General features: G+C 32.4%; 1 protein-coding gene across 1 annotated transcript in view; it reads right to left on the bottom strand.

Annotated features, from left to right (window-relative positions):
* Positions 1-27,897, bottom strand: part of LOC143398356 (ovostatin homolog 2-like) — a 60,312-nt gene that overhangs the window by 17,885 nt on the left and 14,530 nt on the right. Inside the window, exons 5-17 of the mRNA XM_076855324.1 lie at positions 24,848-25,016; positions 24,186-24,270; positions 20,939-21,053; positions 18,461-18,575; positions 15,853-15,962; positions 7,024-7,182; positions 5,897-6,128; positions 5,340-5,380; positions 4,666-4,672; positions 3,828-3,988; positions 3,321-3,470; positions 2,010-2,180; positions 1,149-1,245 (exon numbers count right to left, since the gene is read on the bottom strand). Coding sequence (XP_076711439.1) covers positions 1,149-1,245; positions 2,010-2,180; positions 3,321-3,470; positions 3,828-3,988; positions 4,666-4,672; positions 5,340-5,380; positions 5,897-6,128; positions 7,024-7,182; positions 15,853-15,962; positions 18,461-18,575; positions 20,939-21,053; positions 24,186-24,270; positions 24,848-25,016 — 1,612 coding nt within the window. The remainder of the gene's footprint in view (positions 1-1,148; positions 1,246-2,009; positions 2,181-3,320; positions 3,471-3,827; positions 3,989-4,665; positions 4,673-5,339; positions 5,381-5,896; positions 6,129-7,023; positions 7,183-15,852; positions 15,963-18,460; positions 18,576-20,938; positions 21,054-24,185; positions 24,271-24,847; positions 25,017-27,897) is intronic.

Below are 27,897 nucleotides of genomic sequence, written 5' to 3' on the forward strand. Positions count from 1 at the left end.
CCAGCCTTCATCCTGTTTCTTAATGCTATAAAATATTCCATAGCATGTAGTCATCACATGATTTTAATGCATCCTTTTAGTAAAAGCCCCTTGGGTTGTCTCCATTCTATGGCAGCACACACAACAATGGGCTAGATATCCCATAACATTCTTGCTTCTTGTGAATTTGAATAAAATCCTTTGGTATATATGCTGAGAAGTGTAATGGCTGTTAGAAGGTAAATGCATATTGGTTTAAGGATTTTCACCCACATATGGCTGTGCTGACTTATGGTTCCCTCCTGTAGTGTGTGGGGTGTTCCTATTTTGTTAATTTGTACAGTTATTGCTATCTGACTTTTCTTTCTCTTCTTTTTGCTATTAGCATGTATGTGGACTGATTTCTTGATGTTCTTTTAATCAGTTTTCCTAATTACTAGCAAAATTTTGTATAAGATTTTTATGTATTTTTCTTGTTTTCCTTTTTTATCATGTCTTCATATTTTTAAAAATTTACAGATATTTCTTTATATAGAACTTGAAAATTTTCAGGTTTCTGATCAAAGATTTTCTCTTAATAGAGAGTTTTGCTGACTACCTTACTTAAAACAGCATCCTCATGGTCTGCTCTCTTTCCTTATATTTTCTTTATAGTACTTTTTTGAAAGAGTCCAACAAAATCATAATATAATATGACTTAGGACCAGAATGCCTGGACCACACTCCCATCTCTGTAACTTATTCTCTGTGGCATTGGGTAAACTACTTCTCCTCCCTCTGCTTCATTTTCTCTCTACCAAATTGTAGATAACAGTTTCTAATCTATAGCCTTGTGATGAGCAAATTTGTTGATATATGTAAAATGCTTGAAATATTGCTTGGTACATAGCAACCATTCAATAAATATTAGCCATCAGGGCACTTACGTTCATCTGAAATTATGCCTTTTATATATTATCATGATCCAAAATTCAGTCTAACTCTTTGAATATAAAGATCTGCCTACCTTATTCTCACTATATTTCTAGCATTTGCTATGAATTAATTATTGAATTAATTATAAAACAAGACAGAACAAAACAACATTCTCTCCTCTTGCGCTAGATCAATTTATATGAATTACAAGACTGTAAGCTGTCATCTCTCTTTTACATTATATCACAACTCACTTGAATAATTTTCATCAGCATAGCCTGGATGTTTGAGATCCTCACATAGAACTGGTTTCCGGTGATGAGAGTTGGTGAAGACTTTTAATCCTATTGCCTTTCAAGATAAAAATCAATTTTATATCATATGACAGTACAGGCTATCATTTTGATCAGTTTTTTCAAACTGATGATGTTTTTATTTCTTTCTCTTATTTATTTCTCCATCACTACTGGTCACATATATAGATGGCTATTTTCTAAGGTCTATGTTTTCCATTTCCCTAGGTTCTTAGATTTAATGACCTTTGTCTTCTTTTCCCAATTAACAGATAATGAGGAAAACCTTTAAATAAGAGAGGACAGAAAACAAACTAAAAAACCAGCCAGACCCCAGCTCATCTCCTACTTCACTATATTGTCACTGTTTTGAATTTGACATATTTCTTAGATTAGTGAAAATATCTCACTGGTAAACACTTCAAAATGTATATAACTTAACATAATAGAATTTGAATTTGGGGCACAGATGTAGGAGCAACATAATTTGTGTATTTATATTAGAGACTCAGCATAAAATGCATACAATACTGTGTCAATAAAACTTAATTCTCTGAGATATTAGTTTTCTTTTAGCAATATTATGACATTATCAATTATTTATAATATTATATCATGTAATATTATCATTTATAACAAATGTATAATATAAGTTCTTTTATAAATTATTTTTGAAATATTAGTTCTCAGATATTAATACTAATTATAGATTAAACTGATAATTCTTGGATTAAAAATTCATACAATGGACATTTATTATTTTTATTCTACTTATTTATATATTGTCACATGCAGTCACCATTTTAATGCTAGTCATCTTACCTTCACAAGATCATAAGCATCTCTTCCAAAGTCAGCCAACGCAGGCTCATAATAAATTCCTTTATGTAGGATTTGTTCGTTTTTCAGACATGGCACTACTGGGCCATCTTCTAAGTTCAAACTTTTGAAATAATAGCCATATAGTTCCCTGTAATTTAACTGATTATATACCTGAGTGATAGAAGAGAATCAATTTTATATATATATTTTTATATATATATATAAAATTTATATATATATATAAATTTTATATATATATATAAAATTATATAAAAAATATAAAATTATATATATATATAAACAATTTTTAAAATTCTTTTTCTTATGAGTAACATATAGTTACTGGGGAAGAAGAGCTATAAAGACTGAAACAATATTTAGTCACTTAAATAATGGTTGGCTTAATCATTTTGAAAGAAAATCAACAAAGATAGGTGAAACTCAATGGGATTTTAATAACTTCCAGATAAAGGGAAGTCTCAATATTCTTTGATGGCTCATTCAAAGACATTGTCAGATAATGCCCTTGGTTAATTTGTTAAATCTCCCTGAGCCTAAAATTATTCATTTGTCAAAATGGGGATATTATATTAATGCTATATGAGAATAAAATTATATAACATATACCAGACATTTACTATAGTATGTGTCAAACAGCAGACATTCATCAAATATTATATATATGTATATATATATTTAATATTATATATATATTTAATATTAAAGCTGGATTGAACAATATTTATTTAATGAAAAGATAAGGCATATTTAGAGATGGGAATCTCAAGATCATATGGAAGTAACTTCTCCTTAAGTAAATGTATATATTCAATGCAATTATTTTAAGAATTTGCAACAGTTCATTTTCTAAGCAGAGAATAAGAATTTGATCTTAAAATTCATATAAAAGAACCAATAAATCATAGCAGTGAACATAATTTTTAAGACCAGAAAATTAGCACTACCAGATAGCAAAAGTTATAATAAAGATATAATAGTAATAGTACAAGAATGTCCACACATACATACAGAAGTATATATACATATATATTATATATATTTTAAAAGACAAAAATAATATTTAAAAATTTTTAATTCATTTTTAAAAGTGGGAAAGCTAACTTTTAGCATGAGAGAATATGCATAATTAGTAAATAAAGTCCATTTGACCTGATTTCTAAACTGAAATATTTTTTCCTTGGATTCCAGAAAATTTCTTTGTGCCGTAGTTTATTTAAGGTTTCTCAATTATATCTAAAGGTAAAAACATAACCCTTATAGTTGGTGGTAAATAGAGGTAGTTTCACTCACGCTTTGTGCTGAGAGCTGACCATAATTCCCCAGTAGCAATACACTTTGATCTATAGCCCAAAGAGCACAAAGAGAATTTGAAGCAGCTGAGACTTGAAGACTGATAGTAGATCCTGGTGAACTTTTTTCTTTAGAAAATTTTAAGTTGACCTGAAAATAAAAACAAAACAAAACAAAACAAAAAAAAAAAGGGTTAAGGTATTGCAAATCACTTGGGAAGAATCACCTTTCAAACTATTTTTAATTTTCAAACATACAAGTTGGAAGGGTTCTCTGATTTATTCTTCTAATGACACCAGTAACTTAGAAGGATAGGAACGACATCCAAAGTGAATGCCTAATCCTGATACTTTTTGATTGTCTAATATATTAACTACCATTCTAGCTTTTATTTCATTTTAAACTCAGAATAAATGGGGGTATAAGCACAATGCACTTCAAATTCATTTTAGTTTTTCAATAAGTTGAACAAATCTGAAAAAGAGTCTTTTGCTCCTTTTTCCTCACCTCATTTTTGAAGCATTTCTCAATTTGGAATCGGGTGGTGTCAGCAATCATTTCTCCTTCAGGATGCAAACTATAGACCAGCATAACTGCAGAAGGAGCTAGCTGGGCACTAACATCTATAGGAATGGAAAATATGCCCTTCATAGCTGGGGAAAGAAAAGCTCAAACTGAAGAAGTGCCTTGGTAAAACAGCCGACTGTCATCTTGCAGAAACCTTCCTAGACATCCCACCCACTGCTACTGAATAAGACTCCCCCAATCTAACACATTTAATTTATGGAATCTTTTTAGAAGGAGCTCATAAGTTGCTCTGGAAGGACTAGTTAGACATTTCTGATTACCTCAAACTCTTAAATTTTATTTTGTTTCATTGTTTATTCCTTCTTGTTTGAGTGTGTAAATACTTAACTGTATTTCCTGGAAGAGAAAGAGAAGGAACAATTGCTCTCTCCCATATACGATGCTTTAAATATAGTTAGCTTTATAAATACTTATTAATTGATTATTTTTCTTTGATATTTTGTCTATTTTATGTATTACATGGTCTCCAAGGGTGATTTAGGGTTAGTAGGCCTAAAAATGTGAAAGCTGTGACTTTATATATATATAAATTATATATAATATGCCCCAACTAAATTGTTCTATTTGCATAAAATCCCATGCTCAAATTAGAAATCTCACAAGCATCTTTCTTCTCAATTTTCTGTTGCCCATGAAGAACAATTACACCTTTTGCAATCACCTAGGAGAAAAAATATTATGACAAAGTTTATAAAATAGAAACCAAACTTCACTTAATTATAAACTTACACAATTTTTCTGTTTTCCCGGTCTGAACAACATAACTGAAAATGTTTAACAGTGAACTCAGGATACAAGTCTATGAGCATACAATCCTATTAACAATCTTCAAGAGAATTTAAAATTCATGGTTAAATTTCCTATAAAACAATTTAGTGTTACATATTCCAAATCAGTTCCTATGATCAGATGAAAAACTTTTCATTCATATTTTTATTTCCTGAATTATACTTAAATTTATTTATTTTAATGGAACACAGTTCACAGAGGCATTATCAAGAGACTTTCATGTTATTGCTGCATGGAAGGAAATGGAGATGATTGAATGAATTAAGCTGGGCGCAGAAAGACCAGTATTGTGTGATACCACTCATGTGGAATCTAAAAATGTTGATCTCATATAAGTTGAGAATAGAATGGTGGTGGCCAGAGGCTGGGTGAGTGAGAAGGAGGAAGGGATGACAAGAGGTTAATCAATGAATACAATGTTATAGTTAGGAGTAATAGTTCCGGTGTGCTTTTGGACAGCAGAGTGACTATAGATAACAATAATGTACTGTGAAAGTGTACATAGTAAGACTTGAATTACCAGTGAGAATAGGAAAGTTCACTTCACCTGAGTGAGAAATGATGGGAAGAATCAACCAGAAAAAGGGGGTACAGGTGGTGCAGGTGCAGTGGCAACAAAAGGGAAAGATGACAGTTATGAACAACAAATGGGAAAAAGTTGCGAGAGGCTCCTGAGATAGATAAGAATGTGGCTTGTCATTAAAAACAACAGGCTCATGAGTCAGCAGTAGAGAAGGCCAAAGGGCAGAATGAAGCTGGCTAGTGCCAGGCCCTACAGGAGACAAAAGAGGCCACAGTCAGCTTAGCTAAGGGTTAGTGTGGAGTTATATAGTGACTATTCTGAGAATTTGGTGTCCAGACTTACTAGTCCAAAATACTTTAATGTTTGTGGAAATGCTGAAGGAAAGAAAAAATGTGAGTGAGAGATAGTATTTTAAAAAATGGGCAACTATGAAGAAGAGTGGCAAGGATGATGGAGTGAATCAAGGTTAGGGTAACATCCTCTGTCTGGTTCCTCTTTATTTATTAGTTTTTTAAATTTAAAACTGGAGCCTTAAAATTTCAGTTGTGTTAAATTTTTTCTTCTATGTTTACTTTGACCTTTTTCATGATATTCAGGCCAAAGGATTTATATTAGGTTCAAAGAAATTTTATAGTCAAGAAGCAATTCTAGTTTGGGCAGAATGTTTCAGTTCATACCAAATAATTGAAGTTTACTGTATAGATTTTGTCCTCATGGTCTTCCGTGTTGAGAAAGTAGTGCACTGTCACCTTCTTCTGCTGGTTGCACTTCAGTTCTTCCATCTCTGGGACAATCTTTAGGAAGCTATTAGTCCTGGAGTAGAATCGGGTCACAAAGTACTCTGCTTGTGGGTAATGAGGCAACACCCACCCCTGTGCATTGCAATTTTCATTGTCCTTGTAGGTTGCCTAGGCAAAAAATCAAATTTAGTTATTTTAAAGTAAAAAGAAAGGATAAGTGAAAAAATATTGCTAAGATGGTTTTTCATCATGGTGCTTATCTCTAAAGGAAAATTTCAGGCCCATTCTTTATAGTCTGACTGAATTCCCTAATCCAACTTTCCAGTTATACTCTACAATCACCACTATATTGTTTTTATAATTATTATATAAATCCTGTTTCAGTAATATTACACTGTTTTACTATGCTCTGTACTAAAGTGATGTTTTTACAAGTATGTATACATTGTATCTCTCAATATTATATGAAGAACATATGAATGCATACATAAGTTGATGTTGAAAATAATAACACAATGGAATTTTCTGAAAAATGAAAAAAAATTTTTATCAAATAGAGCAAGGAGATTAATCTAACAATGGTCAGTTACCAAACACACAAGTCTGTGAGGTCCTTTAAAAATATCTAGGAAAATTTGACATTTAGTCATTACTAACTCATTTAAGATACTAGGTTGCTTCTCTCTTGAATGTGTGCAGAGAAATTCTTTACATTATCCATGATAATAGATTACAAGATTTTACAAGTATTTTCCTCTATAGAAATGCAATTCTCTTTCTAGTTCAACAATAAAAGTGAAGTGTGGCTTATTTTCAGTTAATTTTCCTTTATATACTTTAATGTGTAGGCTAGCCTGCACTTTCTCAGGATTTGTAAAATGGTTATCTATTTTATAGAGACTATTTCTTTAATAGTTAACCACTTTGTAGCACTCTAAATTCAAAGTAACATGCTTCCCCCCCATTTCTATTCCAAAAATAAAATGTAGCATAAATGTAAGCCTTAGTTAGCCAATATATTTTTGCTTGTTTGTTTTTCTCTACTTGCCTTTGGATAACTTACTTTCAAAGTGATGTTTGGGTATGTAAGCTTAGATGTGTCCAAGGAAAATTGTGCAATGCCATTTGCATCTGTGGTGTAGTTACCCACAATTTTGTCCTTTAGGTGCAATTGGATAACTTCATTCGGGATGGGAGAGTTGTCAGGATGAAGCAATTTAATCTGTTTAAGAGGAAGAAAAGCAATTTCTGAAGCATCTAATAAATTTGGGGATCAATTTTGATGAAACTGTCAAGTTGTGTCATGGACATGTCTCCTTTTGTGCTTCCTAGGTAGCTCCAATTCCTGTTGACTGCATGATGCATACCATCAATATTTTGTTCAATCTAAACTCCATTTCTTCTTCCCATAAAGATCTTTGAAAATTCAAGTCCATATATATAATTGTATACTGAATGTTTTATAATAAAAATATCACAGAAACCCTCAAAATGCCATGATTTATTGCTACAACTTACTTTCTCTTCATTCTTTTTCTCCTATTTATTTCAATGACCAGCCCAACCATTCATTTAGCTACTGAAACCAAACCTACAATTTGTAATTGTTAATAAAATATTTTTAATTTAAAATTTTATAATTCTTTATAATTTATCATATTCATTCTTACCATTACTGCCTTATATCAATTTCTTATTTTTTTTCCTCATATACGTTGATGTCTCCTATCCAATCTGTATTCTGTAATGCTTCTATCCTTTCTTTATAGTGGCATAAAAGTCAAATTCTCTAAAATTAAGAACTCAGAATTTTTCTCCCTAAAACATTTCAGGGAATGCTGTTAAATCACATTTATTTGTTAGAAATCTCATTCTCATTGTCTTACTGATACAGGCAATATTAGCTTTTCAAATTCCTTACGAAACTGGCATGTTTGTGGTTGATATAAAGCCTACATGAATATCTATGCCAGTCATGAACCTTGAAGTGCAATTTCTTAACAACATCTAAGGCCACAGATATCAGGGGGAAAATCCTTTTTTTCAGAAACCCTTTTTTCAGCTCATGTGGTTTCTGAAAAACACCTGCCCTGATATTTCTGGCGCCTGTTATTTTCCTATTTCAGTCCCTGTATTGCATTTGTAGACTCATGCCTCACTTGCACCTCTTACATGGACTTTAAATTCAGTATCAATTTATAGCTTGACCTCATAAAAAATTTCAACTTATGATTCACAGGCCATTTGTTAGAGTCTGTAAACAAGTCTGGATGGCACCTGGCCAAATGCCAGAGGGAGTGGTTTGTAAAGTAAGAAAAGCGAGCCATTAAGTCTGGAGATTCCTTATTGGTTGACTGCTGTATCTATTTTATGCTAATTAGATAAGCTGTGTAAAATGTATAAATATCGCTCAGATCCTACAATAAACGGCTCTAATTCCTGCTGCATCAAGATATACAAGTTATTCATCACCCCCCGGATATTCTGCTGCAGCTGGACTGTGGCAGCCATTGACACATGATACCCTGCTTCCATGATCCCCACAGACATTTATTTATTCTAATCTTATTACACTTAAGAAAGATCCTTGAGCCCTTTCTATCACAGAAGGAATAATCCACAAGCTTCCTAGGGATGTTTTTTGTCCTTACTTTGAAATAGGCTTGAATAGTGGTATTAAGCTCACTGTAGACTGCAGGGAGGCATGCAACACTCTCTTTGTGTCACATGACACTCTCTATGTGTCATGTGTCTTACATATTTAAGCACTATCATTTTAGCCATCGATAACACTACTACTGTCACTTACGGAGAAATTATCCTGTTAGCCCACACCATTGCTCCATTTTCATGATCAAATATAGATATCTCTGGAAACCTTATCTCTGAAGTTTTGAAATTTACAGCAGATAGCACAAAGATAAAATAGTACTAGTAATAAACTTGCCATCCAAAGGACCACCTAACATTGCTGAGCCAAGTGTGGAGTTCTCTAATACTCAAAGCAGAGCCAGATGTGCCATTTGCAATTTATAATAATGCAGCTACTACAATATGCATCACAGAGTAATCATTTAATTTCTAAAAAGTAGAAAAGAAATGATTGATTTTTACTAGCCCATCCTAGGGAGTGATCAGAGCATTTGCCATTAAGAAATATCTAAAACTCAGGAAGAGACCACTTCACACAACCATATTTTTTAATGAAAACAATTTTATTTATTAAGACTTAGTCACATCTGTTTATGACTGCCATCTGTTCCCCTATAATAGTCAAGGAGATGAGAGCTCTTAGGTTAGTTTCCAAGAACTAACTCTTTCAAATGCTAATGAAGAAAATATATCCACACTGAACAGCTGCATCATATTATGGTAGAACAGACTACTTTGCCAAAGATTCCTGAGCCATGTAGCTGTCACCTATTACCCTCTCCTATGATAAGTTAGGAGTCACCTCAGTTAGTTTTCCTAAATCTTCCCTATAGGAAGAGATAACCTGGGGTTCCTGATCATAGGGGGAGATGATGTTATACCTTCAGGAATTAAGAACATTTGAGAAGGAATGGTAAAGACCTGGGCTTTAGTAGCTAGGCTGAGGCTTAGCTTCTAAACACACACACACACAAACACACACACACGCCCTTCAGACCCAAATCTTGTGTGGGAGAAAAATAAATAAAATTTCTGAGCTAAGTTTATGGCATGGTTGACAAGTAAATTTTAGGGAATGATTATTAATTTTTAGATAAAATAATATCATTTAGATAATGTGCTCAAAAGTATCTCAAATTACCCTTTGTTGAGAATTATTATTCTAGAGTTTACAAAACTCTATCATGCTTCATTTGTTAGCTAACATATTTTGCCCTCTAGTAGCTATTTCACAATGTTTGAAGAATTTTGAGCTGCAGCAAATGGGGAGGGGACCAGTGCTACTGGTGTTTAACAAGAAGTCAGAGATCTTGCTAGACATCTGCCATACCAGGATGCTCTCCATGCAAAGTATTATTTGACCAAAAATTTAAATAGTGCCAAGACTAAGAGACAGTGGCTAGAGAAATAATGTATCTAAGAAATTATTGGCAATGGCTGCGAACATCACAATAAGAAAGTCTGTTCTAAGAAAAATATATGATGATATCTATGAAGTTTTCTTGACTTCCTCCACAAAAATGAACTCCAATATGATAAAGCACCTAAATCTAACTACCAGAGTATAGGAAATGTAAGAGATAGAGAAAAGTGTTAAATGATAACTGGCAGATGCAATCAGAAAAATCCAGCCACTGGAAAAATCTACAGGAAAAATTACACAGTTTCCTAATAAACATATTTCAAGAAAACAAAAGAAACAAGAAAGAGGGTTCTTTTAATTTTAAATAGAATTAAGAGACATATTAACCAATAGAATCTATGGATCTTATTTCTATCCTGTTATGCTTAGATACATTATTTCTCTGTTACAATAACATTAAAATATACTTAAAATTCTAGTTAGAGAGTTTAAAACTTGATTTTTCAGGAAGTACTATTCTGTTTTTTTGATGGAATAATGAAATTGAGGTAATAGGTTTAAAAAACCCATCTATTTTAGAAAAAAATAATAAAGTGTTTAAAGAAGGACTGATACATCTATAATAATCTAAAAGGGAAGCTTGGTAGATGAATGTAGGAAATAAGTTTGGCATAAGTTTCTAAATGTTTTATTTGAGTGATAGTACATGGTGGTTTATATACTATTTTCTATAATATTTTAAATATTTGAAATATTTTTAACAAAAGTCGCCAGTCGTTTTTTAACAAAATGTCATCAGATTCATAAAAAGCAGAATACATTTTAATACCCAAATGCAAAATAGTCTAACATCTAGAATAAGCAAGGTGTCCTTAAATATGATAAACCAATAGAAATAGGCAGTTCTCAAAAGAGAAGGTTCAAATCACTAAAAGGTACATGAGGGGATGGTGAAGCAAATGAGTAAAATGATAAATGCAAACTCAAGCAATAATGACAAATCACTTTAAAGCCCAATGGATTATCAAGATAATTGATTAATTGGGTGATGCTAAATGTTGAGATGTGATGATGCAGTGCTATTGGAGCTGCTGGAATGTGAGACCTCTGAGTCTTTCCTGGGGACTTTGTAACTATTATTGTGAGCAATTTGGCAATAGCTAGTCAAACTTTACATGTATCTGATGATGACCCAGCAATTCCACTGCAGAAGATATATTTTAGAGAAAGGTCTACAAATAGAAATTTAAGAATATAAGTAAGTATATTAGAGTAAATAACTAAGACTGGAGTGGGGAGGAACTAAAGATAAAGGAGAAATAATAAACATATAAATGAAATAAGTGATATGTTCTATGTTATCATTTCATGATCTGAGGATTCTAATTAATTGAACCATTTGCATGGGAGCCTAAAATAGAAAATGTGACAGGTCCTTGACAATATATCTTATGAAAGACAATTCATAACCTCTTATGCCCATAAATTTTTATTATCAGCAGTTTAGGAAATCCAGATAAGAATAATTTAGAAGAATTTTAGAATAAATGTATGTAACTATCTAGAAATATTGTCAAAAAAAAAGTTTATGCATTAAGCAGATGTGGTTATGAATTAAAATAGTCTAATGTGGAATAATAGGCAGTAAAATTGGAAATTAAAAAATTAAGATTTCAAAAACACTTAAATTTTAGGGTAAAAATAGAAATAGAAATTTAAATGTATTAAATACTTAAGAAATAAGAAAAACTTACAAGGAGAAATTTTAAGAACTGAGTAGAAGACAAGGTTAAAAAAACAGAGGTGGTTGAAAAAAAAACTCTATGGGAATAGAAAACAAAAATAACGTGGTAGAAGTAAATATACCTCTACCAGCATTAATGAAGAAATGGGTTAAACCTATTAATAAGGAAAATTTTTATATTGTATTTGAAAATTCATCTAGATACTCTTCATCATCAACATGCATAAAAATATACAGAAGGTTTAAAACAGAGGAATTAAAAGTGATACTCAAAAACTGATTTTTAAAATATTAAAGCAGAATGGGAGAAGTGAAATGTACCAATAGGGACAAAAGGCTACATACATAATACAAAAAAAATTTCAACATTGTCTGTGTATATGTATCAAACATTGGCAGAAATGACAAAAATGTTAACAAATCCACAATTATTGCAGAAATATTTAATTCAAACTCTAAAAATGGCCAATCAATAATTAAAAATTATGCAGACTATTTAACCTTCTCCAAATACCATCTGTCCTTGCTCAAGAAGCTACTAGAGGGCTTGATCCATTGAACTAATGTGGAAACCAAGGAAATGGAATTTAAAAACCAGGACATTTGAAGCTGGAAAAAGCAAAGGGAAGTATCAAGATATCAGGGGAATTATCTTTGAGAATGACAATTACTTTTGAGAAACACAGACAGCAATTCAGATGGATCAAGAATGATAGATGTAACATGTGCATTTTGAACATCTAATTAAAACTTTGGGAGTATGCTGGGAGCCATCAGCCAAGTAGGTATGACAATCTCCTTGCCAGCTTACTTCCATGCTGTCTAGTGGAAGGACTTCTGAAAGGTGACCTTGCTCAAGGACCAGGGCAGTTTAGCATAATAGGAGATTAGGGTGTTCCCCCTTTAGAATAGGGCAGTTTAGCATAATAGGAGATTAGGGTGTTCCCCCTTTAGAATAGGGCGTATCCTGCTGCTGAGTTCCTCTTGAGTTCTTAGGGTCAGACAGTATATTTTGGGAGACAGAAGCCCATGTGGAGTGGATTTGGGGCAGAGTAGTGGATTTGGGCAGAGAGTGGATTTGGGCAGAGAGTGGATTTGGGCAGAGAGTGGATTTGGGCAGAGAGTGGATTTGGGCAGAGAACGTGGATTCCCCCAGAACGTGTTTGTAGACGGCTGGTGTGAGTTCCGGAATAAAGAATTGCTGTTTGAATCTACAAGCTGTGTGGAGACTCGTGATTCGTGCCCAGCCAGAGACTGCGGCAGGAGTAATTTTAGAACTTTTTGAACATTAGTAGTGACATGCACATAATAATAGCAAAGGAGAACCTAATGTTGCACAAATAAGATTTAATCCTAGAATCCTAAATTGGTTGTCCTGTGAAAAATAGATGCACATACTAAAAGAATATAACAATTGAATGTCTAATTAGAAATATGTAATTCATTGGGGCACAGAGTGTAGAAGTAATGGGGCAGGTGTAAAAGGTTTGCTCTTTATCCTTTGTTTTGCAAAATGACAGTTAATATTATTAATATTAATGAAGATTAATATTTGTGGGAATCTCTGAAAGAGTTAAAATAGTTGTTCCTAGAGAGCTGCTCAGGACATAAAGCTCTTAAAGGGGAAGTGCTAGCCGTTCTTTATATTTTTATCAATAATATTATTTTTTTCTTTTTAATATATATGTTGCCTGTGCTAAAAGAAAAATTACTTTTCTTTCTTTTCTGTTTTTTTCCCTTTTATTTTTAAGGTACCGGGGATGGAACCCGGGGCCTCATGCATGCCAGACAAGTGCTCTATCACTGAGCTACATTCCCAGGCCTTTTTATTTTTTATTTTAAGATAGGGTCTAAGTTGCCCATGCTGGTGTTGAACTTGTGATCCTCCTGTCTCACCTCTTTAGTATCTGAAATTACAGGTGTGCATCACACACCCAGAAAAATTTACTTATTTTTTTTCTTTAATGTATAATCACAAACACACATATTAGGCAAAAAAAAAAAAAAAAAAAAATTAAAACCCTAAGTCATTCTTAGGTGAAAGAGAAAGTGAAAATAAAAGCTGTAAAATCATGAAAAATCATTTTAACTAAACTTAAAGTGACTTAGATAATAATTTTTATGTAACATGTATTTTACCACAATTTCAAAAATAAAAATAGCACAGAAAAACACCTATGAAAAGTAAAGTAGTACTTAGAAACGTAAACATTTGAAAACATGAAAGTTTAACCTAAGTAATCATAGCAAGAAGTTAGGAATAAAATCCAAAGAAGAAAGGTTATAATAAAATTGAATGATAGTAAAATTTTTTAAAAAATAAAATAAAAATAAAGATAATTAAGGAAGCCAACAACCAGTGGAGGAAAAAACCCACAAGACTAGGAATAGAAAATGAAAAATAAATTGTGGCAGACTTAGTTCTTCAAATCATAAGTGAATATTAGAAATGTTAATGTAAATAATTTCAAAGCCTAAATTTAATGGGAAACACACACACACACACACACACACACACACACACAATAACAAAATTACTTAAGAGAAAGAGAACATCTAAAATCAAAACTGTACTGAGAGCTCTCATTAAACTTAAACAAAGAGATTCTTTGACTTGAGAATTCGTTTTACAAAATTCTTTTGTTTAGAAGCCTGAAGATTAGATTTTTTTTAAAAGAGAGAATTTTTTTAATATTTATTTTTTAGTTTTCAGCGGACACAACATATTTGTTTGTATGTGGTGCTGAGGATCCAACCCAGGCCACACGCTTGAGCCACATCCCCAGCCCGGAAGATTAGATTTTTAAAAAAAGGATTCCTCAAAATGCATAACGTGACAAAAAGTCTGCTATTATATTTGATCTTCAATTTGGAGATTTAAGCTAATTAAATAAAACAAACTATTAAACAATACTCCAGAAACTTAAGTATACAAAAGATGCTAAAAATATATCATTTTCTCACAAAATGTTCTTTTAATAGAATATGCTTCTAAATGGAACTGAAAAGATGTAAGAGAAAAAGAGGAACCCAGGAAATCATTTGAAATCATTTGAGTTTGATGACACTGTTTGAGGGAAACTCGCCAGTCCAGAGAAAATTATTTTATATTTGGAAAGTAATTTTATTCCTTGAAGGTATAATAATCCTCAACTTTACATATTAAGTAACAGAACATGGAAACATTTCAAACAAAAATGCATTGAGATAAAGAAGAGAAAAATTGTTAGCATATATTCAATGGCTGCTTAGTAAATGAAATTATCATATATTAAATTATCTATTTGCCAAAGCCAAACTTTAATCTAAATTTATTCATAAAATGGCTGTTACTGACATTTGTTTCCCAAGCCCTCTGGGTTATTCTGACACAGTATCAAGTTTGAGAAAAACTTCTCTGTAAGATCTAGTCCAGTAACTCACTTTTGCAATATTTTATTAGTGTTCTTGTATCAACTTAAATATCACTTCCTTAGAGAAACTTTCTATGACTATTTAGTCCAGAGTTTAGCAAATTTTCTATAAAGGATCATATAATAAATATGGTAAACTTTAGGGGGCCAAATATTATTTCTTTCTCATGTCCTTTGGTTGTTTTTATAATCTTTAAAAAATGATAAACCACTCCAAATCACTGGCTATAGAAAGATGGGACTCTGTTGGTTTTTGACCAAGGAGTAAGGTTTGCTAATTCCCTAATGTAGAACAGTTACTAAATGGTCAGTATTTCACTGACAGAGCACCCATGACTATAGTTCATCCATTGTTTATAAAATTATTTGTTTAATGTCTATTTTCTGTGAGCTATAAAACCCTCAAGGGCAAATAGTAGTGCTTTTCTTTTTTTAATCCTAATTCTGATGCAGAATAAACAATTTATTTTTCAATCATGGACACTTGTGTGTGAAACAGGATAGTGTTAACAGTTACCACTTCATAAAAGGCCAAAACCAAGATGGGTCTGTGAAAACTAACATAATAAATCACCCTACAATGCTTAACACAGAGTTTCTAATATTGTAATTTCTCAGAAAAGAGCTGTTGGATAGATGAATGAATGAATGAACAAATAAGTGAAAGATAGATGAGGGAATAAATGAATGAGAAAGTAAAGAAGTTATCACTTCTCTTACCTGGCCCAAATAAGGGAGTCCCTGTTTGTAGACTGTCTCCATATTTTCAAATCTAATCTTCACCATTGATGAGTCTATATTTAGAATCATTAATTTTGTAAGCTGTATACCTGCAGTAAATTAAGTATTATTAGGAAAATATCCTCAAAATATAGCCAAACAGAACTATAGGAAAAAAATCTCAAAATGTCACTATTCTTTGTAATAGTTCACTTTTTCTATGCAGTTTTAATACATGTTATATTTTTCAGAAGTTTTTAAAAGTAAATTAATAAAGATGGGAAAAATCAAAAAAGCTTATCATTCTTTTTTTTAAATTAATTTTTATTGTTGGTTGTTCAAAACATTACATAGTTCTTGATATATCATATTTCACACTTTGATTCAAGTGGGATATGAACTCCCATTTTTACCCCGTTTACAGATTGCAGAATCACATCAGTTGCACATCCATTGATTTACATATTGCCATACTAGTATCTGTTGTATTCTGCTGTCTTTCCTATCCTCTACTATCCCCCCTCCCCTCCCCTCTTCTCTCTCTACCCCCTCTACTGTAATTCATTTCCCCCCCTTATATTTTTCCCCCTTTCCCCTCACTTCCTCTTGTATGTAATTTTGTATACCCCTGAGGGTCTCTCTCCATTACCTTGCAATTTCCCTTCTCTCTCCCTTTCCCTCCCACCTCTCATCCCTGTTTAATGTTAATCTTCTTCTCATGCTCTTCGTCCCTACTCTGTTCTTAGTTACTCTCCTTATATCAAAGAAGACATTTGGCATTTGTTTTTAAGGGATTGGCTAGCTTCACTTAACATAATCTGCTCTATGCCATCCATTTCCCTGCAAATTCTATGATTTTTGTCATTTTTTAATGCAGAGTAATACTCCATTGTGTATAAATGCCACATTTTTTTTATCCATTTGTCTATTGAAGGGCATCTAGGTTGGTTCCACAGTCTTGCTATTGTGAATTGTGCTGCTATGAACATGGATGTAGCAGTGTCCCTATAGTGTGCTCTTTTTAGGTCTTTAGGGAATAGACCGAGTAGGGGAATAGCTGGGTCAAATGGTGGTTCCATTTCGAAGCTTATCATTCTTGACCAGTGCTCTTGCTCTTTATACACTGTTCAATTCATTTACTAGTCTTTCATGATGGATTAACATCACTGATTTTTGATTATTCTTTTTTTGGGGATACTGGGGATTGAACTCAGGGGTACTCGACCACTGAGCCACATCCCCAGCCCTATTTTGTATTTTATTTATGGACAGGGTTTCACTGAATTGCTTAGCACCTCACTTTTGCTGAGGATGACTTTGAATTTTGGATTCTCCGCCTTAGCCTCCCAAGCTTTTAGGATTATAGGCTTGTGCCACTATGCCCAGTTGTTTTCTTATTATTCATCAGTAATGGTTTGAAACTTTTATTTCACAATATCCCTGCTTAAGACATACATTTTAATCTATTCATAGTAAGAGAGGTAATATATGTATATTATTAAAAATTTAAAACTTTTAAAAAGATAATGCAAATTTTTAAACATGCCAAAGAAAACAAAATTTAACAAGTAGACTATTTTCTGCAAGTTTTTTAGCCTTTAAATTATCCTTTATAATAATGTAGTTGGGATTATAAATGTGTGTAAATATATATGTTTATCTGCATTGTAAAAAATATGTAGTTTGACATTATGTTTTTAAACATTATTTTGAGGTTTTGATACCTTTCTAAAAACCTAATTTTTTTAATGATGCATAATATTGCAGACATAAATGTATGTTATCATTTAGTTAGCTATCCTTTCATTATTTATTTTGTTTAATGTGACAAATATATTTAATTATCCATTAAATTTTTATTTATTACTTGAATTTCCTGTGACAGATGTGTCACAGGACATGGATTTCCTGTGACATGGATGTGATAGATATCTCTAAAACTTTGAATATGGATTGAAGCATATTAGTATTTAAGATATCATGGACAGAAATTTTTACTGAAATATCATATAGGTGAGTTAAAGAAAGTCTATTTTAACAGAAAAGAAATGGCCAGAACAGGACCATTTCAAGAAAAAGAATTTATCACTTTCTATTTAATGAAGAGGGAGAAATATACTGCATCAGAGAGAGAAAAAATAAGTCATTAGAAATATATTCCTGGTTGTGGGTTAAAGATATTTCATTGAATTTATTTTCAGAGGTTTGGTGATATTCTCAAAAAACTGTATTCTACTTCCCTTGTTTTGATTCTATGCTCCCCCCAAAATTTTGCAATCAACCACTATATTTCTCAGTTACATATTGCAATGATTAAGGAAGGGAATATACCAATATTCAAAACAGATCTTCCCTTTATATGCTAATACACTAGCATTCTGAATTCTACTTTAGTCTCATTTGAAAGTAATATTTATCCTTCCATCAATAGGTGTCTAAAACCTTATGGTTAAAATAAGAAACAGAGTTTGGATCTAAAAAATTGGTAACATATCCTATGCAAAAAATGACTATATTAACATATTAACATTGTGAAATTAACCTTAGTAGATAATAGTTCAAATAGGAAAATGTTATCCACTGGGTCTTACTGTTTAAGGAGCATTACCTGTTCCACTTTCTGTGACAAGAACATGTAGTTCAAAGTAACTCCGGTATCCTTCCCGGTTTAACTCAAAAGCATCTGTGTTAATAAGCTGGGAGACACAGCCATCTTTCCCCATCTGAAACATTAATGAATGTAATAATAAAAGATAAGTCAAATTTTAAAGACTATAAGAAATACCAGTTTTGGAAAAAAATATGTAACCTACAGGAAGCAACGTTAAGAGAAATGTTTTACTCCAATTTGAACTTTATAAAATAATTCATTGTGTTTATATGCTTTAAAATTTCAGTTCATGTATTTAACTCTGATTTCATTTGAATTTTTAACAAATATCAACTCTCACAATTCTGAGTTAAAGAGAATATGAGTTAAACAGAATATTCCTGGCAGTATTACTTTGTTAATCTATAAGCTAACACATCTAAATCTGATCACATTTACTCAGATGTAATATTGCAATTTTGTTAATTTCAACCATATTCCTTTTCAGTTTTGAAACTGTGTTTTATGTTTTGTAGTTACTATGCCTCGAATTTTTATTGAATTAAAATTTATATGGAAGTTAAGGACATAGACTTTTGAGTCAAACACTGTGATTTTAATAATTATACTACTTGGTATAAAACAAGATGTTACAGTCATATTGCTGTAAAGTGGTTAGCATAGTGCCTGGTACTCAGTGAACATTTAGTAAATGGTAGGTATTATTCTTATTAGATTCTTTGAATTTGTCTCAGTGTCTATTTGGTCAACTTAGAATGCCTCATTGAGGACTTTTTAAAATGTCATAATTAGGAAAGGGTTAAACAAAAGGAATTGAAAATATTTCAAAGATATTTAGGGTGGTGATGAAATGCGTTCATAGATTAGTAGATTATTACAGGACAACTGAGCTGCTGTTGTACTCCTTCATCTTGAGATCAGCAAGCTGGGTCCTTGAGTGGCAGGTTAAAATCCTATGCCATTTTATGCTCAGCATATGTGAGGCCCTGTGTTGGACCCATAGCATCACCAAAACAAGAGAAATAATACCAAACCAGAATCATATGCTGCTTCTCAGGGCCCCTGAAACTCTATGTATGAAGTCCTCAAGACAGTTCCACAATCTTAAAGGTCCAGGCAAATTTCATTAGAGTTAAAGGTTAGCAGTCAGGTAAATCACTTAGGCTACACTCCTGCTGTATTTTAAATTTAAAGATCTCTCAAATCTTCTGAAGGGCATCTACATAACATAAGCTTCTTTGTAATTCATTTTGGGATCTATCCACTCCCATGTTCTTGGCTTATATTGGTTCATTCTTTTTCCTGAGTGTGCATCTAATAAAGATAATGACCACTTCATAAAAAGCAAGCCCCATGAGGACAGGACCAGGTCTGTGTGGTTTAACACTGGAGCTTCTAAACACAATAATATTTATATATTAAAGGAACTCAATATTGAATAAATAAATGGAGAAAATTCTGTAGCCTCTGAAATGCCTAAGGATACAGCAATGCTACTAATATATACATTTGACATCATGCAATATACTTAAGCTTCTCCCTACTTAAATCCATTCATCTGCAGATGAATGATAATAACAGTACTATACATATACAGTTGTTTTAATAGTTAAATGTATATGAACTACTTAATCCTAGCATTTGACACAACCATAATATGTTAGCTATTATAATTATTACTGTTTTATTGTTTATTGTCCAAATTCAACTTTTAAACTTAAGAACCAAAGGATTCACAAATATTTTTAATCAAAAATTCTTCTCTATAAATAATAAAAATATATAACGTGTGTGTATGTATAGTACATGTGTGTGGGTGTGCTGCTATTTGTGACACAGAGATGTAAGTAGCAGTTGTGTATTAACAAGTCAAACTCTGGCATAATTATAATTGAAGTCCTTGCCATATCCTGGCTTTGTTGGGTCGATTTTCTGATGCTGGTTCTCAAGTTTTACTTGAATCTTTTCAGGAAATTCCTCCCCTTAGAAGTTTGGAAAAGTCAATTCCTCTTGTTAGCAGATAAGAACTCCACCTGTTATATGTACCATCTGGAAATACTGTAAACACCCAATTCCAATGAGAAAAGATTGAGGAAAAAAAATCACCTGTCTAATAATCTTGAAAACACATAAATATATTCATATCTCCCTGGCTATATCTAGAAAGTATAAAGTGAAAGATATATCCCATGTAGTACATTGTTAGAGTATAGATTTTGATATGGAACCAAATTCATTTTTAATTAATAGAAATTTACTCTAGAGCTTTCCAGTAATACAATCTGTGTTTTGTCATTTAATAGAACATGATAAATTAACAAAAAAATAGAAATTTTAAAAATGGAAATAGGTATATAGAAGAGAAGTATAATTTTAAATTCTAAAGAGAGAAACAAGAAGAAAGGAAGGTAAATGAAAGCTGAGGTCATAAGGTTAATGCACAGTTATTTATGATTTTGCAGATGTGCCTCTTACCTGAAGAGTAAAGTTTTTACAGAGTGAATTGAGAGGTCCACAAGTACCATAAAAAGTAGATGCCCTGCATACACTAAGGTGAACTTTCCCCTCCACAGGTTTGCCATAGGTGTATCTAATAAAATGATATAACAAGAATACAACCATGAAAGTCAATGGTATAATTAGTTTGCATAGGATTGTTTGAAAGATTTTTAGTGCCTAAAACCACCACTGCCACAACAAATTATCTTACATTTTATTTTCTGGAGTAAATCTAAACAATGGTATTGACTAAAACTGAACTGATCTCTTTGGGCCAACATATATTTTAATTAAAATGATCAAAATAGACAACATGTAGAATTCATTTATGTAAGTCACTAAAATACAGTATAAATGAAGAAAAATAATAATAAGGGAAAAGTATACATGAACATTGTTTCATTTCTTAAGATAGTACTTTACTTCTTTTAGCTTTTTTGTGTTTCCAAAATATTGTATATGAGCATTTATTATTCTTATGGACTTTACTTTTAAAACAAATTATATTTATTTTTATTTATATCTAAGTACACAAATAAATTCTCATTATTAAAATTCAAGCAACAGGTTGAAAAGAACAAAATTGTCTATAAGAAATAATGGTAGATCCTCTGAACTACATTTTATAATTCCTCAATTTCATTTTCCAAGTCACTAATTCTGCCTTTAGCACCATCCATTCTTTCAATCAGTATATATACATATATATTATATATTCTTACTGTATCAATCAATATGCTAAATTTTAAGGCCTTTGATTAATTTTAAAGGTACACTATTGACTCATCATATTTATTTCTAAGTTTTTATTATGGATGATCTTCAATTATTTTTCCAGGTATAAATTGCTCAATTTTTTAGCTTAGTGCTATGATTTAAAATTGTTATAATGATGAGGGTTTCCTTCCGTTTCCTTGCAATTTCCCTTCTCTCTCCCTTTCCCTCCCATCACTTGTCTCAGTTTAGTGTTAATCTTTTCCTCATGCTCTTTCCCTCTGTTCAGTTCTTAGTTGCTCTCCTTAAATCAAAGAAGACATTTGGCATTTGTTTTTTAAGGATTGGCTAGCTTCACTTAGCATAATCTGCTCTAATGCCATCCATTTCCCTGCAAATTCCATGATTTTGTCATTTTTTAGTGCTGCATAATACTCCATTGTGTATAGATGCCACATTTTTTTTATCCATTCATCTATTGAAGGGCATCTAGGTTGGTTCCACAGTCTAGCTATTGTGAATTGTGCTGCTATGATCATTGATGTGGCAGTATCCCTATAGTATGCTCTTTTAAGGTCCTCAGGGAATAGTCCAAGGAGGGCGATAGCTGGGTCACATGGTGGTTCCATTCCCAGCTTTCCCAGGAATCTCCATACTGCTTTCCAAATTGGCCGCACCAATTTGCAGTCCCACCAGCAATGTACAAGTGTACCCTTTTCCCCACATCCTCGCCAGCACTTATTGTTGTTTGACTTCCTAATGGCTGCCAATCTTACTGGAGTGAGATGGTATCTTAGGGTGGTTTTGATTTGCATTTCTCTGACTGCTAGAGATGGTGAGCATATATGAGGTTGTGAGGGGAAAGGGGGGGAGGGAGAGAACGGAACAACAACAGATGAGGTAGAGAGGGAAGATGGGAGGGGAGAGGAGGGGGGATAGTAGGGGATAGGAAAGACAGCAGAATACAACAGTCACTAATATGGCATCATGTAAACATTGTGAATGTGTAACTGATGTGATTCTGCAATTTGTATTTGGGGTAAAAATGGAAATGCATAACTCACTTGAATCAAATGTATGAAAGATGAAAAAAATAAAAATAATAAAAAAAATAAAAAATAAAAAAAAATTGTTAGAATTTTCAACTACTTACTCATTTATGCTTATGTTTTATGCTTTCCAGTTGGCTTTTCCCAGAGAGCCTTATCACACTTAATTGCAATGTTTCTCCAGCAAAAATGACACAGACAAGAATCACAGGAACATAATAGACATGTGGGCTCTTAGGGTTTCCATTTTTCACAGGTACTTGCCTGGTACTTGTCTGCCTCTATAATCCAAGTACAGTGAAACTTTCCTGACCTTTATTTCTCCTCCCACTGTGGAGGTTACACTCAAGATAGCCACATCCCTTCTTTACCATCCTAAATTTCCAGTGTAGGGTGAACACAAGCAGAAACTCTGTTTATAACTAGAAATTACAGGTTATAAAATAAATTGATGTTTGCATTCTTGCTGTCTTTGCTAGTTTATGAAAATTCTGCCAACTGTTTATTTAGTGGCAAAGGGAGGGAGAAAATTACTTGAACTGTCTGGCTATTACCACTGCCATATACCAACTGAGCATCTTGTTATGTGCCCTCCAAGTCCCTGTCTGCCCTTGATATCCTCCACACAGTGTACCAGGATTGCCCAGGAGCAATTTGAGATCTTATGGCAGTTTTCTTTATGATACATTTTGACCTATGCTTTTCTTCTCTAATTATGTAATATAAGAAGAGCTTTCATCAAGAAGTCAGAATAAACACATGATAATACCAGTAGAGCTCTCTTGAAATGTGAATGCCATATATCACCACATAATCACTGCAGATTTTATGGTATTTTTAAAAAAAAATAGTGGGGTGCAACCATTATGTGAAGCTTTCCCCTCCCTCTTAAATCGTGCCAGTATTATCTAAAAGTCATTTATTACTACATTGTGTTTTGTGCAATATTAGGATGTGTAAAGTATGCTTGAATATACATTAATGTGGGAGCACATTAATGTGTTGCATTTTGGATTTTTCATTCATCATAATGTTTCATCAAGTAACTTCCTAGTTCTTATGACATTGTACATTCACACTATCCAAATCAGAATCCACTGGTTACATGTAATGTGGCTAGTGCAACTGAGGGATTGGAATGTTTAATTTTATTTAATTTGTCGGAATATAATTACCCACAAAGGGCCACTCAGTAGACACTGCATTGGATGGTATAAAACAATGTGTTATGTTGTAAGACAGTAATCAGTAGTCAAACTGTTACCTAACATGTGTCATATTCCAATAATTATTGATGTAATTACATTTTACATTATTTGAAGTAAAATCAGCAAGGTAATTTTACATTGTCCTTTTCCTTTGTCTTCCATCATTTTTTATTGTGCTTCTTTTTAGCTACCTTCTGTACTCTATTCTATTTCCATGAATACATCATTTTATGGTGTACAATTTGTACTTACGAGGCACAGACGTTAACTTTGAATTCAGAGTCCACAATTAAGATGTTTTCTGGTGCATCCACAGTCATTTGAAATTTGGGTAACACTGTTTATAAAAAGAAAAAAGACAACCTTATGAATATAAGGCATTCATATAAAACAATTTTCTCCTTTTATAATCCATGGTTTTTTGCCGATATTTGTTGTTAATTAAGAGTGTTAGAAGGATGCAGAAGTACATAGGGCTGGACTTTGAAATTGAATAGGAAAATGCGGGTGTGAATTCCAAATCCATAACTTCTGAAATATTGATTTGGGGTAAGTGTGCCTCAATCTCTTCATCTGTAAAATAAGAATAATGATATCATTATGAAATCCTATGATTTACTGAAATCCTACAAGCAGCACTCCTCCTTACATAGCTAATGTGAATTCCTTTTTTTTAATAAAAAGTGCTTCAAAGCATAAATATGGCCAAAAAGAAAGTGAAACCATCATATAAACTCAGTTCTAGACATCACAAAAGAAAAATAGAATAGACATCCTAGGTCAACAGAAAAATGTGTGACGATTAGGAGGAAAGATTCAGAGATGCACAATTACTAAGTACAGGCCTTTGGAAAAATGGATAGTTTTACATTTTTTCTGATTAATATATCATATTTTTGTAGCCGCATGTTTACCATATTCTTCCACAGAGAAATAGTGGTATTCTTTGTTTCCAGAGCCCATCTCCACGGTGATCTCATACCATCCTAGGATGGACTCTGGGATTAACTGGAAGGAGAGTGGTAGCACGCCTTTCACAGCCTTTTCATTAACCCACCGTTGTATGTGATTACCCTGTGGGTCCTGAGGAGGAATAACGTAAGTTGTATTGCATTTTGGATTTTTCATTCATCATAACGTTTCAACAAGTAACTTCCTAGTTCTTAAAATTCTAATCTGCCGATTTAAAACACAAGTTTTAAATGATTCACCATAGAGAAGTGATTGTTGTTTTGCATGGATTCATATCTCTATATATCAGAGCATTTAGTATATTTTTATGTCTGTATTTATTTATTTATTTTTGCAGTACTGGGGATTCAATTATCATATCTCTAGAATTATTATTTTGTTACAGCTGTTTTCTGCATCAAAATTTCAGTTCTTATAGGTGAACTATATTTTGACCCCAGTGCACTTTTAGATACATTCAATAAGTGTTGAATGAATTATACTGGCTTCCTGTCAGTATTAAAAATAGATGTGAATTTAAATCAAAGAGAAGGAAAAAAAACTTATTTCTATTCTCTTGAGGATGGCTACACAAACTAAATAATTTCTTACCAATTTAAATAGATAATGTTCCCTGCTAACTGCCTTTTAATACTAAGGTTTGAGAAGATGCTCTAAAATGGAGGTGGAAAATTAACCCTCTTAAACTTTCAGTTACCTTACCTTGAGAGTGATTACTGGATACTGAAATAAAAATAAAATAATGTTAGTATTTGAACTCTCAAGATTGATTTTAATCACTGAGTACAGAGGTTAATTATAAAACTATTATTGAATAAGTAAGTGTACATAAGCAGATAATTTAAGAAAACTCAAGCATTAATTTCTGACTGAAAGTTTGAATGTCTATTATGTATATTGAATCTGTCTCATAGTTTCCAAGAATTTTCATTGACTTCTTGCTTTCACAAATGCACACCTTGCATTTTCAGCAAGCAACCCTGTCCTTAGGTCTTTCCAACATAATAAAAAAAAGCCTTCTCTGACCTTATGATTTACTTCCTTATGGACAATCCATGGCCAGTCTTCAATCTAGCAGTGACAATGTTTTACACTGCTGGTTGACTTCTGAAATACTTTGATCATTTAAGTTTTATATTATTTATCTTAAATTTTTAATTTTTCTTTATGCTTTTTTTTCTGTATAAGTTGAGTGAATAATCTTAGGCATTTGTTCTAAATCTGGCCTCAGGGTCTTCTCTCCTTTGCCTTCCTGCATCTGTTTGCACAGCCCCACAGTTCTCACTAGTGCATACCATTCTCTGCCCCCCTAGACCCACAAAGTCAACCATTTGTTTTTCATCTCTTAGTGCAATCTCTCAGGACACTAAAACCAAGAAGCTTGTAATTTAGAATCCATGGGACAGATGTGAACAGGCTAAGGGGTAAGTTAAAACAGCTACCTAAGCTTCTTTATCCACCTCTCAAAACAAAGTGCTACTTACTCCCTACAAACTGTAAAACATGATAAATCTAATAAAATGATAAAACATACATGTAGAGAAATACAAACAGGATCCATAGCTTTTGGAATTCTCAGAACTGAAAAATAAAGGAGCAGAATTGGGGTATCTATTTGTATTATAGAATCATAAAATGTGTTTCTTTGATGAAATGTCAGGATGGTGTTGAAGATAACTACTACTGTGTTATTAACTCAAATATTAAGGGAGACAGATCTTCTCATGGGCTTTCCTCACAGGAGAGAAATAAATAACTCTTATCCATAAGGTAGCATAGGTAGAGGTTGACCACTTGGACCAAATTCTAATAATGAGGGTCAAAGTTAGAGTACTATCTCTTTTTTAAAAACTATTTGTGATGCTTCCAGTGCAGATGTCTTTCATTGTGTTTAATATTTAAAATCTTTATTACTTTGTCTAGTTTTTACTAAGGATAGACTACTTCACAAAACTAGTATGCAAAAATCAAGTAAAAGTTAATATCATTGTTCTAAGATGCTTGTTTTCTTCAAAAACAAAGATTGAAATGGAGCTGAATCTTCTCTAGTAAAAAATTAATCTGCACAACCAGCCCAGGACCAAGACCATCTTCATGTCACCTTCTGAATGAAGGGAAAGAAGACTGGGAAGGAGAAATTAGGTGCATGCTCTATATCTTTGTCCGTTTGATAATTATATCACTACTATGTTTTGGTAATTGTCATCAAAATTACTACGAATTCCTGATCTTGTAGAAGGAAATATATATTGAGTCACTTATTTAAATGGAATATGATACTGAAACTGTGGTTGACCTTAGAAATGTTGGTCTGAAAATACACAAAATGTAATCTTCAGATCATTACCATTTTTGGAAAGTCTACATTAATTTTGATCTCGGTACAAAAGTGAATGTTCTTTGCTATGCCATAGAATCTTTCCCAGAAATGACTGATACAAATGATATTATTTTCTGTGACCAATATTTGAAGAAGAATTATTTGATTCTATTTGCTTCATGTAAATGCAATAATTACTAAATGTGGAAATAAGATGATAATATTTGGTTTTATTGACAATACAAACAAACAATACTGGTGGAAGATCCTAACAAGGGAGACCCTCAGATTTTCAGGGGACCCTGCACTTTCCCATGGTCCTTCTAGTCAAGGCTAGTTATCTTTGACTCAGTGATTACAGTAGAAATCACTGTAAGAAAAGAAAAGCATCCTTAAAAACAAAATGACTTTCAACCTTGACCAAGGAGAACAGGGAGCATTTGGTGTCTCCTAGAAGTGATTTAGGATTGAAATTACTAAAAGAATTTTTAGCATTCAAAATAGGTATATGTTCTAGAAGTTAAAAAATAAGAAGCAATTCTACAAGATTACTGTAGCTATAGGAGATGGGGAAAAAAAGATGTTCATTAAAAGAGTTGATGTCTTAACTATTTAAGGATGAGGATTATTTGGAGGGAGAAAGAAATAGTCAACCTACAGAGAAACCATCTA

The sequence above is a fragment of the Callospermophilus lateralis genome, chromosome 4 (assembly GCF_048772815.1).
Source record: "Callospermophilus lateralis isolate mCalLat2 chromosome 4, mCalLat2.hap1, whole genome shotgun sequence".
Lineage (NCBI taxonomy): Eukaryota > Metazoa > Chordata > Mammalia > Rodentia > Sciuridae > Callospermophilus > Callospermophilus lateralis.